Source organism: Dendropsophus ebraccatus, chromosome 3 (genome assembly GCF_027789765.1).
Source record: "Dendropsophus ebraccatus isolate aDenEbr1 chromosome 3, aDenEbr1.pat, whole genome shotgun sequence".
In the NCBI taxonomy this organism is placed as follows: Eukaryota; Metazoa; Chordata; class Amphibia; order Anura; family Hylidae; genus Dendropsophus; species Dendropsophus ebraccatus.
The window spans coordinates 65,620,661-65,637,186 of record NC_091456.1 but is presented as its reverse complement, the minus strand read 5'-3'; the positions used below and the strand labels follow the sequence as shown (position 1 = coordinate 65,637,186).

Here is a 16,526-nt window from a genome sequence, read left to right as displayed (position 1 = left end):
AACCAGAAATGTTACTTGTGCTTCTAAACCTTTCACACTGAGGAGTCCTTATAGATGTAATGTTTTTGTAGGAGGTTTTAAAAAAGTAAACAATTTAGATAATTAGCATTATTCAAAAAAGTATTATCATTGAATAGAAATGCAAAGAAAACGGCCTTTTAAAGAAACACCATTTATAAATACACTACAAAAATGTACTTATACCAGAACCCTAACATGTCTAATAAACTCCTTTAAAATACTGTACTTTAGAGTGGATTAACCCCTTAAGGACAGAGCCAACTTGCATTTTTGCACTTAGGTTTTTTTCCTTTTTGTGCTTAAAAGGCCATAGCACTTGCATTTTTTCACCTAGAAACCCACATGAGCCCTTATTTTTTGCACCACTAATTGTACTTTGCAATGACAGATTGAATTTTTTTATACACTGCAAAACCAAAAAAAAATTCAATGTGTGGTGAAATTGAAAAAAAAAACAAAAAACGCATTTTGTTTATTCGGGGGGGTTTTGTGCCGTTCGCCCTGGGCTAAAACTTCACTTGTTATATATGTTCCTCAAGTAGTTATGATTAAAACGATATGTAATATGTATAACTTTTATTTATGAGATGGCTTGTAAAAAATTCAAACCATTGTAAACAAATATACGTTCCTTAACCCTTTGAGGACCAGGCCCAAAACGACCCAGTGGACCGCGCAAATTTTGATCTTAGTGTTTTCGTTTTTCCCTCCTCCCCTTCTAAGAGCTCTAGCACTCTCAGTTTTCTATCTAAAAGCCATGTAAGAGCTTGTTTTTTACAGGAATAGTTGTACTTTGTAATGGCGTCTTTCATTTTACCATAACATGTATGATGGAATTCCAAAATTATTATTTATGAAGATATAAATAGGTGGAATCATAAAAAAGAATGCAATATGGTAACGTTTGAGGGGTTCCTGTGTCTACGTAATGCACTATATGGTAACAGCGACATGATACAATTATTCTACAGGTCAGTCCGAACACAACCATATGCAGGTTACACAGATTCTCTAATGTTATATATGTATTTTTTTTATGAAATCCTTTTTTTTTGGCAATTAAATATTAATAAAATGGGCCTATTGTGACGCTTATAACGATTTTATTTTTTCACCTACGGGGCTGTATGGGGTGTAATTTTTTCCGCCATGATCTCTAGTTTTTATTAATACCATATTTGTGAAGATCGGACGTTTTGATCACTTTTTATTGATTTTTTAAAATATATAATGTAACATAAAATCGGTAATCTGCGCACTTTTTTCCCTCTTTTCGTGTACGCCGTTCACCGATCACAATGACGCTTGTTATATTTTAATAGATCGGACAATTACGCAAGCTACGGTATGTTATATGTTTATCTATTTATTTATTTTTATTTGTTTTATTTATATATTAGGATAGGGGGGGTTATTTCAACTTTTATTGGGGGAGGGGTTTTGGGGTAGTGTAATAGTGTTTTGAACTTTTTTTTTTTACACATTTGAAGTCCCTTTGGGGGACTTTTACATACACTACTTGGATTTCTATACTAACCATTGCTATGCCATAGGCATAGCATTGATCAGTGTTATCGGCGATCTGCTCATTGAGCCTGCCTGTGCAGGCTCAGTGCAGATCGCCGATCGGACCGCACGGAGGCAGGTGAGAGACCTCCGGCAGTCCGTTTTACCGATCGGGACCCCGGCAGTGACACTGCGGGGGTCCCGATCGGTAAGTGACAGGGGACTCCCCCTGTCACTTACACTTAAACGCCGTGGTGTTTAAGGGGTTAATGACACGGGGCAGCGCGATCGCTGCAGCGTGTCATTACCTGTGAGGTCCCGGCTGCTCACTGCAGCCGGCCCCCACCTCCTATGAAGCGCGCTCCACTCCGGAGCGCGCTTCATAGCGGGAGAAACACCCAGGACGTACAGTTACGTCATGGGTCGTCTGGGGACAGACTTCCATGACGTAACCCTATGTCCAGGGTCGTCTAGGGGTTAAAATTGCTACATTCCCAGGCTTATAGCGCTTTTATCCTTTGGTCTATGGGGCTGTGTGAGGTGTCATTTTTTGCACCATGATGTGTTCTTTCTATCGGTACCTTGACTGCGCATATGCGACTTTTTGATCGCTTCTTATTACAATTTTTCTGGATTTGATGCGACCTAAAAATTTGCACTTGCACTTACTGTGCAGGATCAGGAAATTAATGATTTGGGCGATTACGCACGCTGCGATACCAAACATGTTTGTTTATTTATTTATTTATAACATGGGAAAAGGGGGTGATTCAAACTTTTATTAGGGGGAGTTTTTTTTTTTGTTTGTTTTTTTACAAATAATAACACTTTTTCTTTTACACTTATACTAGAAGCCCCCCTGGAGGACTTCTAGTATATGCACACTAATCTCTCATTGAGATCTATGCTGTATAGTAATACAGCATAGATCAATGAGATAGGCACAAGATTGCTTTTGGCTGCTGCAGCCAAAAACATTCGAGTGCCTAGCCATTACAGCGCAGACCCCGTCCGGCAGCAGACACGGAGATCTCCGCCACTATACCACCACCGATCAGGCTGCATAAGTAATCAGATGCAGCTGTCAACTTTGACAGCTGCATCTGATTACTTTATAAGCGGGCACGGTGAACGGACTGTGCCCGCTAATAGCCGCGGTCCTGGGCTACATGTGGCACCCGGGACTGCGGCGGTTCAGAGCGTAGTCGTCGCGCGGCCCCCCTCTGAACTCCCAGAAGCGGCCACAGGGCGTGAATATACACCCTGTGTTCTTAAGGGGTTAAAGGCGTTATCAAGACTTAAAAAAAAAACTTTGCTTTCTTCCAGAAACAGCACCCCACTAGTCCTCAGCTTGGGTGTGGTTTTGCAGCTTGGTTTATTTGAAGTGAATGTAGCTGAATTCCTATACCTGAGGAGTGGGTGGCGCTGTTTTTGCAAGAAAGTAGCTGCAGTTTTTCTAATCCTGTATAACCCCTTTAAGGCTGCATTCACAGGTTCCATCTTTGTTCCATGAATCACAGATGACACGGACGGTGAATGCCTGTCCTGGATGGTTTCCATGCCAAGAATAATGTTTAAATATCATGCAGAGTGTGGGAAAACAGTTTTAGGGTATAAACCCACAGACCGTATATGCAGCGTATTTACTGCTGCGATACGCAGCAAACTCGCAGCAAAATCGCAGCAAAATCGCAGCAGATTAGATCTAAATAACTGAACACAGCATCAAATCTGTACCAACAAATCTGCTGCGTATTTGTTGCATATCTGCTGCATATACGGTGTGTGGGTTTATACCCTTAATTTCTTTTATACTTTATTGACAGCGATGAGCAGCTCCTCCGTGATTCACGGAGTGAACATGGAATGTGTGAATGTAGCCTAAGGGCTGGCCCACTCATTAAACCTTTACACTGGGCCCAACAAGTGTGACAGCAGCCCTGACTAGATTAAATACATTTTAACATTTGATAATAATAATAATAATAATAATAATAATAAAAGGCTGTAAGTGAAGCAAATAATAAAAACTCCCCCGAAATTCACAACCCAAGAAGCTCTGTATGATGGCATGTGTAAACTGGGATCAGTGACTGGCTGCAACATCACATAAACAATATTGGGGAACACAAGAAGGGCCATGGATGCTTTTACAAAGAATATGTTATGCTACTGAGCCATATAAAACTTTAGGCAAACTATAACTTACCTTATAGTAAGGCAAAAAAAGTGTGCAGATTGCACAATATGGCTTCAGTTTGGAGACCGATTCATTGTACTCCTTTTCAGCTGTAAAACTCTGCACCTTGGTTTGCCAGAGATGAAAGAGAGGCTTTGCCCAAGGTTCAGTTTCGTCAGTTGTTTCACCAGAATACTCTTGAAACTCTATGGTCAAAAAAAGAAAGCTTTCAACTGAGATTATGTTTAAATAAAAAAAAAAAAAAAAAAATCAGCATTCACAGATGCACTATTTATTGTGTGAATGTATTTAATGAAGAACAGAATGTATGATATAAAAGCATTACCTAAACAAATTGTGTACATACTATAAATAAGGCAACACTAACTCCAAGTATAATGCATTGTCGCAGATGGTTAGAAGACTGAGAGAAAGCTTGGAGGACAGTTCGCACAGGCTGGGGAAAGGGAGGAGAACACCCACTTTGTGCGCCCATCTAGTAATTAGGCCCCATCTATGCCCTCATATAGTAGATAAGCCCTATCTGTGTCTCCATATAGATGATGGGCACTCTCTACCATCATATAGTAGTAAGGCCTCGCTGTGTCGATATCACTGTTCCACCCATATAGTAGTTAGGACCTCTATGGAGTTGGGGTCCACCTGCGGTTTCCCCGGTTCCCTGGTGGTCCAGTCGGAGTCTAGGTAGCTGTAAGCTGATATTTTAGTGAACTGATCTTTCTTATGACCATGAACAAGCACAAGCAGGTGATCGGCTAAGTCTCTGTATATAGATAGACCACAGCATCAGCACCTGGCTAACATAGGCAAAAAAGGGGGCCCCATGCTGCTGGGGGCCCACTCAGCCACAAGATGCCTTGGTTAGCCCTTTTTACTCTAAGCACATCCTAATGTCGCTCTTAATGTTAAAACATTCATTGCTTACGTTTTTTTTTTTATATAAATGGACCAGCGCGGGGATGCCGGCGCCGGTCTATTCCCAGGCACCAGCCCCAGCCCCAGTGTGACAAAACCCCTCCCCTGTGTGACTTCGCTCCACTGATTGTAATGGAGCTGCATCACAGAGGGGAGGTTTTTTTTTCACACTGGTGGTGGCCGGGCCAGTGCCCAGGAATAGAACAGCGAAAGTTTTTGGCAGTGCCAGGAATTTCATCCAGGAATCATTTGCTTTTTCCAACTTGTTCTGCATGTTTCTACAGCCTCAACATTGGGAGATCTCTGTTCCCTGGAAACTTTGGCCATTTGATATGCACAAAGCCCAAGGGGCTAAAAGGTGAGAGCCCATCTACACTTTTGTTTCTTCATACACCTCATACATAACAGCATTACATGAGTCACCATCCTCCTGCCCTTTTTGTCTCCTATTTCTAGTTTATCCCATGTCCCCACTGCCTTTTTGCCACAGATTTAGGCAAGTTATGCACATGTATTATGTGACTAAAATGTCCTAAACGTGTGCCACTTGTGCTAGCGTGTGCTTCAGACAGGAAATTCGGGCCCTGCAGGTGACAGGAACTGATGACCATCTCTGTGGGATATGCTGGAGCTATAAAAGGAATTGGAAATAAAAATCTTCATAGCATAGATAAAATTATGGGGTCATTTTTGTGATATAACCTGTTGGATTTAAATAATCTCATAAAAAAAAGGAAAATGTAAGGGTATGCATAAGACTGACAAGACAGAGCAAATAGCCACATAGACCTGTGCTCAGGGTCATTTCATAGTTCTTATACAGATCTGCAAATAACTTTACCATTGCTACTCGCTATGACTTATTGAAAGGCTGTCATCTAACACTTCATCAATGACTGAGAGCTGAGAGCTGCCCAAAATACTTATGATGACATAATCAAAGGTGATTGGAGAGATGAAAGAAGTGAAAGACAGTGTTGCACACCATGGATCAAGGTCTGAGAACGTATTTTATTTTAATTTGAAAAAGTGAGGCTAGTGAAATGGGATTTGTGTCCTGATGTAAAATTTATTTCATTAGGTATAAAATATACCTTTTTTTTATACTGATGCACATTGAATCTAGAACTCTGCACTCCATGCTGCATATGGTCCACATGTATAAACCAGATGGTCCACTATTTACAAACCTTTATCAAAAACTATAAAACATAAATCAAAAGAGAACTAAATAAAGCAACCTTATAGAACCCTGTTAGAACATAGTAAGGAGCTAAAATATAGCATAGGTCACAACAGAAATGACTGCTTAAAGTTCAGGTATATAAAGGACCAACTCTCAGGTGGATGTCAGATTAGACAACGACAAGGTTATCTAGGTAAAAGAACATCAATAAGAGAAATAATAGATGTCACCTAGAGAATCTCTGATAATATCAACAGTGCACAAAAATCAAGGAGATTAAGATGCATAGTAACTCGAGTGACCGACACCCCCATAGTAAAACTGACCAAACAGAAGACTGAAGCCAAAAATTATATATAACCACCTGTGCATTTATCTCTTAGGCTGGCTTCACACTGCATTTTTGTGTGCCATCCGTTTGGATTAGTTTTTCCATTGACTTTATTTTTAGTTTTTCCATTAAAAAAAAAAAAAAAAAAAACGGATCAAAACGGATACTTTTTTTTTTAACGGACACAAAAGTAGTTTTGACTACGTTTTTCTGTCCGTTAAAAGTAACCAATTAAAAACGGATGCATTGAACAGATTGCAAAAAACGCAGTGTGAACCCAGCCTTACCAGGATCTTACCTTGGAAAGCAGTAGAAGGGGACATTGATGTGCTATGTGAAGCGCTACACAATCTAACTGGAAAGCACTGGCACTCAGCAGCTGCTGTATTTAAACCTTAGCCCTATTACATGACATAAGGGTAACACACTGTTCACAAACACAATGTGGTTATAATGTCTTCTCTAAAAGGTACTTTACCTTTATTGTAAGTATGCACATTTTTTTAAGGGTAAACTGATGCCAGTTATAATAAACCATTGCTTCTTATTATCTGATATTTGAATTTACTCCATGTTTTATACATGTTATTCTGCAGACCATGAACTTTACTTGCATTATGTTTTGCTTTCCATACTTGATACACTATGTCTTATGTCAGTATAGCAGATAGGACTTATTATCACAATGTAGAGTAAGGCTTGGTTTACACTGTATTTCTTTTTTTTTTCTTTTTATCCATTTTATGCAAAAAAACGGATTTGTGTGTAAGTTTTGATCCGTTTTCCATTGATATCCATTATACAAAACGGATCAAAATGCATCTGTTTTTTTCAGTGTGCACAGAAAATAGTGTACGCTATAAAAAAACTGATGTTTTGATTGTTTTTTTAATAACCAAAAAGGGAAAGACCTATGAGGAAGAATGGGGGTAGAGGGAGCAATCAGAGACCTCCCCAATGACTCATGGCTCAGACAGCGTGAGTGTGATGACAGATTGTTGTTATGGGCAACAAAGAATATAAATTGGGTCCAAGGTGTCTAACCTGTGATAGAACAGAAAAGAAAAGGAAGTAGCAGCACAGATCTGTCAAACAAATCTGCTACAATGACGCAGATTTATCAACTTGTCCTTGACAAAAATGAGATCACATTTTTGTCTTTGACAAATAGCAACCAATCACAACTCTGCTTTCTTTTCTCAGAAAGGGCTGTGATTGGTAGTTATCGGTCTAGGAAAGAAATGGGTCTGATTTTTGTCTTGGACAGACTGATAAATTTGGTCCAGTGTATTCCTCACTACAAGATTGAGAAACAGCAGGAAAAGGAATAGCAAAACTCTGCTGATACTCCAGAACCTAAAAATTAAATATATTCACAATTTCCCTATTAAAAACTTGTAAGAAGATTATCAAACAGCGCATCACAGGAAATTACTTTAGCTACTCCCAAAATGGTCGATTCCAGCAGAATTGTGAATGCAGCTCTGGCTATTATAGGTAGTATGATCTGACGTGAACATGCAAGTGTGGTCCGGACTGGAGTGGCTTTATGCCTTTTTGTGCCATTTTAAAAAAAAGTTGCATTTATTAAATAAGATGTGGCACTGAAAACATATGTACAGATAGAACTATGCTGAGGACTGACATGAGGGGTGTAAACTTTAAACAAAAATTAGCGACAGCCAAATACATACGTAAAGCAATGATAAATTCCCCCCAATGTTTTCTGCTTCTATGTTAGGCTATGTTCACACAATGTTTTTTCAGCTCACTTTAAAAGGACATTGTCATTTAGCTGTCTGGCCGCCCCTTAGTGCAATAACAGCTTCTGGTACATTACTCTAGTTTCGGGTTACTTATCAGCCTTTGGGTGTGGCTTAATTGAAAAGTCCATTGAATTTTATAGTAAAAACTGAGAAAGAACGGTGACCAAAGAAAAACGGTGTAATGGTAATATGGTAATACAATTGGTCATGCAAAAAAATAAAGGAGCTATGGCACTTAGAAGGAGAGAAAAAGTGAAAATGAAAAAAAAAATACATTTGCTGTGTCATTAAGAGGACCTGCATCACTGGATTGAAAAGCAGGATGGTCGTCATATTGAACTTCCCATCATCTAGGTCGTAATGACCAAGAAGTTAGGAGGTATTGGGAGCAGTGGTTCTGAGTAGGCACGCTCACAGCCATTAAGGCTCCAGATGGTCTAGAAAGACCACTAGTAGAAAGGATTGTTTATCCACCAACACATACAAGGAGCAACAACTGTTTTCCCGTTCACTACCCAGGCACAGGTGAGGCCTTTATTAAACAACCCTGTCTCTGCCGGGACCATTTATAGGTGCTTAGTGGAAAGAAATCTGGTACAATTGAAAGCGAGCCACTGACACCTTTGTTTGCAGTGGTGTCAAGAACAAGAAACCTTGAATGCTATGATCCGGAACCATATTGTCTTTAGCAACAGTACATATTGAGTTCAGAGGCCTTGTGGCGAGTGCTTTGTTGTGGAGCAACACATTGCCCCAACTGCTGGAGGGATGGCCTGGGAAGCCCTCACATATGACAGTCGCCTCTAGTAGTGATACAAGAGACACTAATAGCTCAGTGATATATACAGGACATCTTGCAGCCACGTTGCCTCTCAAGACTTACAACTGGCAACTTTTTGCAGGATCATGCGCACTCACAAACAGCAAGGGTCTCCCAGGAATGTCTCTGCCAGATTGTAGTCTATTGTGGTGCGTTTACACGGAACGATTATCGCTTGAATTTTCGCAACAATCGCATTTGAGCGATAATTGGCTCGTGTAAACACAGCGAACGATGAAGCGACGAGCGAGAAATCTTTCATTGTGATCTTTCAACACGTTCTCAAATCATCGTTGGTAGTTCGCTAAAAATTCGCAGATCGCTTCGTGTAAACAGTCTTTCACAGATTCACCATATGAGTGAGATGGGCTTACGCGATCTTAGATCGCAATAACTATTTTTTTAACGATTTTTCACTATGTCTAAACGCTGATCTTTATAAAAATCAAATTGTTGCTTTGAAAACGATCGATTGGGCGAAATTATCAGTGTAAAAGGGACTATTGGCCTGCCTGGTCACCAAATTTATCACCAATCAAGCATTTATGGCATCAGCTGGATTGCAAGCTTGGGCAACCTATGAGCCCAGCTGCAACATCGATGGGCAAATATAGGAGGCTATTCGGATTGTAATTCTTCATGCTCAACTGCGTCTCATCAGGTATCCAGGCGAGGACAGACCTTTCTTTTGTACAGTTTTCCCGAATAAAGTTATCCTCTCATTCCAATATTGCAATAACTTACATACATCATTACATTCAAACACAAAGTTTTATTTGATTTCAACAACTTCTTATGCAATATATTTTTTTCTCAGCTGTATTTTCATTATATAAGGCATTTAAAAACGACAGGGTCTATATTTCCTTACAATAAATTGGCCTTTGAAGGTTAAACTCTTTCTTTTTCCTTTTCACATTGCTATCTACATAAATTACTCAAATCTGGCAATTTTTATACAGGTCACTTCTCCACAGTTAAATGTAAAGGTAACACCCTTATTATATAGCTGGACCCAGATAAGGTGCCATTTACATCACATTTTCGCTGCCCATCATCTATTCATAGATATTTTAGAGCTACAGACAAAACTAAATCTGGTCTGCTTTAATGCAGTATAGTTTTATTTGCAGTATAGAATGGCATGGGCACTTTTCTAACACTTGTATAGAACATTTACCAGAGAAAACGAGTTAATATGTTGTCACAGGTAGATTATTCCAAGCCAATAGCAATGCCCAGGGGCATAGCTAATGTCTCTTGGGCCCTGGTGCAAGAGGTCAACTTGGGCCCCCCCTTTCTCGATGCTATTGGTAGATGTATATCTCAAGACCGATATTACCAATAATACCAGTATATAGGAAATATCACCATACATATTACCGCCATACTGTTACTAACCAAATCCTGTTTACTGAGACCAATATTGCCAATATTACCAGTACACAAGGGGAAATATTACCGCCACACCACAACCATCACCACCATATTTTTACTGACCAAATCCAGTATACTAAATCCAATAAAACACACTACCGAACAAGTAACAATTCCACCACATACTGACTAATACCACCACATACTGACTAACACCCTGCTGCTACTGACTAATACCACCACATACTGACTAACACCACCGCTGCTACTGAATAAAATCCTCTGTACATAGACCAATATAACTTCATACAGTCATATAGAGGTGGACGCACTGTACACAGGCTCTATACACCATTTACATTACAGTGCAGTTATATCAAGTGACTCACAGGGGACGTCTTCTCTGATCGGAGTTCTTCCCTTTTCATCTTCTCCAACTGCCCTCATCATCCTCTTGTTCCATCATTATCATCTTACCACTACACCCCTCATCATCCTCTTGTTCCATTATCATACCACTAAACCACCCCTCATCATCCTCTTGTTCCTTTATCATCATACCACTACTCCCCTCATCATCCTCTTGTTCCATCATCATACCACTTAACCACCCCTCATCATCCTCTTGTTCCTTTATCATCATACCACTACTCCCCTCATCATCCTCTTGTTCCTTCATCATCATACCACTACACCCCTCATCATCCTCTTATTCCTTCATCATCATACCACTACACCCCTCATCATCCTCTTGTTCCTTCATCATACCACTACACCCCTCATTATCCTCTTGTTCCATCATTATACCACTACACCCCTCATAATCCTCTTGTTCCTTCATCATTATACCACTACACCCCTCATCATCCTCTTGTTCCTTCATCATCATACCACTACACCCCTCATCATCCTCTTGTTCCTTCATCACTATACCACAACTCCCCTCATCATCCTCTTGTTCCATCATCATCATCATCCCATTACACCCCTCATCATTCTCTTGTTCCATCATCATCATTATACCATTACACCCCTCATCATGCTCTCGTTCCATCATCATCATCATACCATTACACCCCTCATCATCCTCTTGTTCCATCATCATCATCATACCACTACACCACTCATCATCCTCTTGTTCCATCATCATACCACTACACCCCTCATCATCATACCACTACACCCCTCATCATGTCCTTTAAAACAAAAAAAATCTATACTCACCTATATGGTTTCTGTAGTCCTCTAGTCGCGCACTGGCGGGGCTTCCCACAGCAGGGGGTGGGGCTTCCCGCTGCAGGGGGCGGGGCTTCTCGGGGCCTGGTTTATGGCGACAACGCGATGCTCCCGACCCCGGAAGTAGTTCCCCAGCGCACACAGCTCCCTGGTGAGTGTGCTGCCGGGGACGGTACCAGACAAAGCCGGGGAGCAGCAAGTCAGCCGGGGACGGTCCCAGCCTGCCTCTTGTAATCGCAAGCAAAACATTGCTTGCGGTCACAAGGGGGAGTGGGAGGGGGGCAGTGCAGTGGCAGGGGGGGGCCTCGGGGGTGGTAGCTACGCCACTGGCAATGCCATAGTATATGTGTGAGCACTTTTTTGGATGATACTTAAATGTATACCTACAACAGAGACCATAAATGTTATGTGAAAGGGGCCTAAAACCTTTTATAGCTTATCCTCCTTTAACATTGCATTAGGAATTCCTTTGCAGCTATAGGTCAGCAACCTGTCAAAAACTGGGTGCCAAAGTATTCCACAGCATACTACAATAGGCCCATTCACTTAAATGACTGTCAGATGACTCAGGTTGCTCAGCTCTGATTGGCTGAAAAAGATGTAAGCCATCTAACAGTATTACAGAGTCAGCTAGACATCACGGGAGACAAAATGCATCATGGGAAAGCCTAAACCAGGAAGTAAAGAAAAAATTAAGCCACCAACTGGAGCTTCAGAGACCTGGGTTCACTCTGTGTTTCTGCAATCTGTTTAACATATTCATTTTTGAATGGTTACTTTACGGTACACAAAAATGCGGTAAACTAGGTTTTCGGGTACGCTTAAAATAAATTAAAAAAAAACATCTTGGAAGTCAACGTAAAAACGGATCCAAACGAATTGCACAAAATTGCATTCGTTTTTAATCCTTTTTTTCCCCCATAAAATGTATATGTTACACGGACTTAAAAAACACAGCGTGAACCCAGACTTACTACTATCATTATCCCAGCCCTAATGCATCTCCTCCTCATCACAGCTAAGGTCTTCCCTTCTCTTTATATAAACATGGTCCCTCCATGTCTCATTTTCAAGACTACAGCCTGACTCTACAGCCTGAAACTACCCTAAACAAATTCACTAAAACACTGATGATACTTACACTGATATTCTAGAGTTTTATACCTGGCTGCTTAAAATGCTGTCTATTATATCTAAGGATTTATGGAATAGCAAAATTAAAGCAAAAAAACAAAACAAAACACTAATTTATTTTCCATGAATAACTTTATTTACTTTTAGTATAAAATCCAGAAACGTCACCAATGACAGAAGCCCATAATTCTAAATCTGGGCTGTCTTCTTAAAAAAAAAAAATGTCTGATAATTGTAACTCTCTTTGAATCTTGAGCTCTCTGATCTTGTCATTACATAGTAATTACTATGAGCTTCAAATATAAACCTTGCAAGTATCAATTTAAGGAAATTAACAAGAGTGTAAGGGTACTACTGCTTTCACCGATACATGGAAAATGTAAAGCTCTGCCGAGTCTGACAACCAATACTTTGTAGTTAAGAAAAGCAAAGGTAAAAGCACAGAGAATCCTATTAATGACTGTGACAGAACAATAAAAGCTGGTCGGTACAATGAACAAGATGAAAGCTGAATATCAGCCACATTACAAGATTCACTTACAATTTCTAACAAAAGCAGAAAGATAAAGGTCAACACAAGCAACTCTCCTGCTATAACTTACAAAGAAAGCAGATAAAGGAAAATGATGCCTCTTTGTTCAAACAATCAGAATGCAAAGGTAAAGCATGGGAAATTATACAGTTATTTTTTTATAATCTATGCATACATTATTTCTACCTTATTTGTAGAATATTACCTGACTAAAATGTGGATTATACAGTAAATTAGGACTTTATGTAAAAATAAAGATTCATTGCTTAAAGCAAAGAGGAAAATATTCTGCTAAACCTCCACTTTATGGTTCCCTTTAGTTTAAATCAAGTAACTGGAGGAGGGCGGATAGGGGGTCCACGGTACTTTGGCTAACCAATTGTAAAAAAGTTGCTGGAACAGTGGTAAAACTGATTTTGTAATGTTCTGTTTGTCACCCCCTATTGCTTGTATAACGCTCTGGAATCAAGGGCGCTGTAAAAATAAGGACCAACAACAACTACTGTTGCCTCAACATGCTCTGACGTTAGCCTGACCCAAGCTCCTTTATATATACCACCATTTAATATGGCAGCCTTTTTTTTTAACCCCTTCACGTCAGCCATGTAGCAGGAACATACATTAACGTTCCCGGCTGTGAATGTGTTTTAATGTGTGCAGGGCTGTTTCAATGCGATCGGCCCTGCACACATTACAGTCCTCAGACGCCCCAATGGAGAGCAATCGCAGCATTTAAGGTAGTCAGAGACAGGACAAGAACCTGTCACTGAGTGATCGGGTACCGCACAGCATGACTGCGGGGGTCCCGTTCACTTGTACCGGCATGCAGGGCAAAGCCACTTAACTCCGGTCTGTCAGATCAGTGATCTGTGCATAAAGTCTGCTCTAACATAAAAAATAAACATATTACATCATAGCACGTGGAATTGTCCGATCTATAAAAATGTAACAATATTTTTTCTGCACGGTGAACAGTGTGAATGAAAAGTGAAAGAAAAACCCACCAGGATTGCTGCTATTAAAGGCCTTCTATTCCACAGGACGATTATCAGCCGTAGCGGCCAATATCAGCAGAATACGGCCGATAATTGTCCCGTGGAATAGAAGGCAACGATGTTGGCTGATCGTTGCAGTTGTTTGTCTTTCAAACATGTTGAAAAACAAACGACTGATATAGCAGCGATCTGCTGCTGTTGCTCTGTATAATAGGAGACAGCAGACCGCCACTATCCTCTATGGGCTACAGGGAACGAGGAGCAAACGAGCGCTGACAGCCCGTGGAATAGGGCCTTAACACTATGCAGCAAACAAAGCCTAAATTATACTGCCCAGAAACATACCAGTTGCCACTTAAGATGAGCGAACCTTGAGCATGCTCTAGTCTATCCGAACCCGAGCATTCGGCATAGCGGGGCTGCTGAAGTTGGATAAAGCTCTTAAGCTGTCTGGAAAACATTAATACATGGCAAGTTCAGCAGCCCCCGCTATGCCGAATGTTCGGGTTCGGATAGATTCGAGCATGCTCGAGGTTCGCTCATCTCTAGTTGCCACCAAATGTACATTTTAGTCTTTTAATATATACATAACCATCATAGAGTAAAACCTCCAGAGAAGACGACCCCTTTAATAAGAACACCCCTGTAAAACCTAGACGAAATCTCACTTTATAGGTTATGATCTAAAGAGACCATGCAATATCTGTGTCAAAAATATATACTGCATTACACAAACCATTACTATGCTAGCAAAATCTACATTTTTCTCTAAATCGCACAGCATCCAGAGTAGAATACAATTTAGATTAAGCATACAATTTTGCATAAAAAGCAAAAAATCTCATGAGAAATTAACTTTGCAACATAAATACATGCCTTAAGTATTACTGTCATTTGGAGCAACTTTCATTAGACAAGTCAAAATTTACTGATTGGCAGTGCGCATCTCTCCCATGCTGTTAATGAAAGCCGACTCCATTACTTCATTACAGTCTATGGAGTGAAAGAATCAGATGCTCTGCCAGTTGGGGGGTGAGGTACACTGCCACAAACTCCCCTCGGCTGTATTTCGGGAGTACAGCAGTGCAAATAACACTATAATGATCAGGAGTCCATACAAACCAGGTATGTTTGTGTTCATCGATATATGGTATAAAAGACGGTCGGTGCTCAGTCACTCACACCCCCCCCCCCCCAAAAAAAAAAAAAAAAAAGTTGTGTTTATTCCAACAATGTTTTTGTTCTCTTGCTATGTACCCCATCCCCCCGGCCTGACATATAGAAGTCTTTCTAGGGCGACTCTTTCTACTAATTTAGCTAACTAATTAGCTAACTAATTTGGTAGCTGCATTGGGTATAGTTTCTTTTATATTTTTGACAGCACTGGGTCCCTGCTGCTCTCATGTTCCAGTTTTATTCATGCACAAAGCGGGGAGCAGCAAAGACCCAGTTTTTCCAGAACGGCATCTATAGGGGATGAGTGAAGGGGACTATTTTCTTTTTACAGCACTCAAAACCCAATATAAAAAATTGGGTATAACTAAAATAAAAAAACTAAAACTCTAAATGACTAAAACAAGTGTCAAATGCAGAGGGGAAAAATTTAGAACAAAAGAAGCTAGTACCAAAAGATGACAAACTATGCTATAAGTTTAAATACAGGATACACAAAAAAAAAACTAAAATGCTGAGAAGCCAAATTTAGAAGAAAAAGGCAACTTGGATAAAAAATGTTCTTGCTGTTTTATGTGAAAAACACACAAAAAAGTCTTAGTAATGGGTCAATAAATATCCTGAATCAATTCACAGCTAACTGCAAGGGTGACTTTTTTATTGCTTTAGAAAGCAGGAATTCAGGAACATAAAACAGCTATAATTATTTCACAGGCGGCTTTTATAATGCATCTTAAGATTTTATTTTACATGTAAGAGGCTTGTAGACATATCACTACAAATTAAAAACAGAAGATGTTCCAATACCTCTCACTTACTAGGTCTATGGCTCTATGAGACCTTAAACAACCATTTGCGGCGTACAGCCGTTTTGTTAGCATGAACCTTCTGACCATGCTTATCAATAAATCATGTTTGATGACAACAAAAAGGTTGGCTATTAATGGTCTCTTATAAACAAAAAAGTAAAGACTATATTAGGCCTAAAACTTAACTTTTAATATCTTATTAAAATACAAATATCAAACCGTGAACAAAATAATGTAACAATCTGCCCACATGCACTCACAGCCGGGGATGGATACTGGGACCCACAGTGCATAAGGAGGGAGGGGAGGGAAAGTGCAAACTACGCTGTTCCAGGTACACTGTCCCTACATTTTGGGGTGATCAACTCCTTAGCAGGGTGGCCCCAACCAAGGTGTCGGTCCCTACCCTAATGTAATTGCAGGGGAGAAAACAATAAACACCAAGTGCCACACTAATAAACCCCACAAAAAAGTAAGTGTACACACTGTGAACTATGTACAATATAAAAAGATCAGACAGTTACC

General features: G+C 40.1%; 1 protein-coding gene across 3 annotated transcripts in view; it reads right to left on the bottom strand.

Moving 5' to 3' along the window:
- KDM4C (lysine demethylase 4C) overlaps nt 1–16,526 on the bottom strand; it is a 283,487-nt gene that overhangs the window by 78,651 nt on the left and 188,310 nt on the right. For all 3 annotated transcript variants that reach the window (XM_069961946.1, XM_069961945.1, XM_069961944.1), the window contains exon 13: nt 3,737–3,912. In XM_069961946.1, the coding sequence (XP_069818047.1) occupies nt 3,737–3,912 (176 nt within the window). The remainder of the gene's footprint in view (nt 1–3,736; nt 3,913–16,526) is intronic.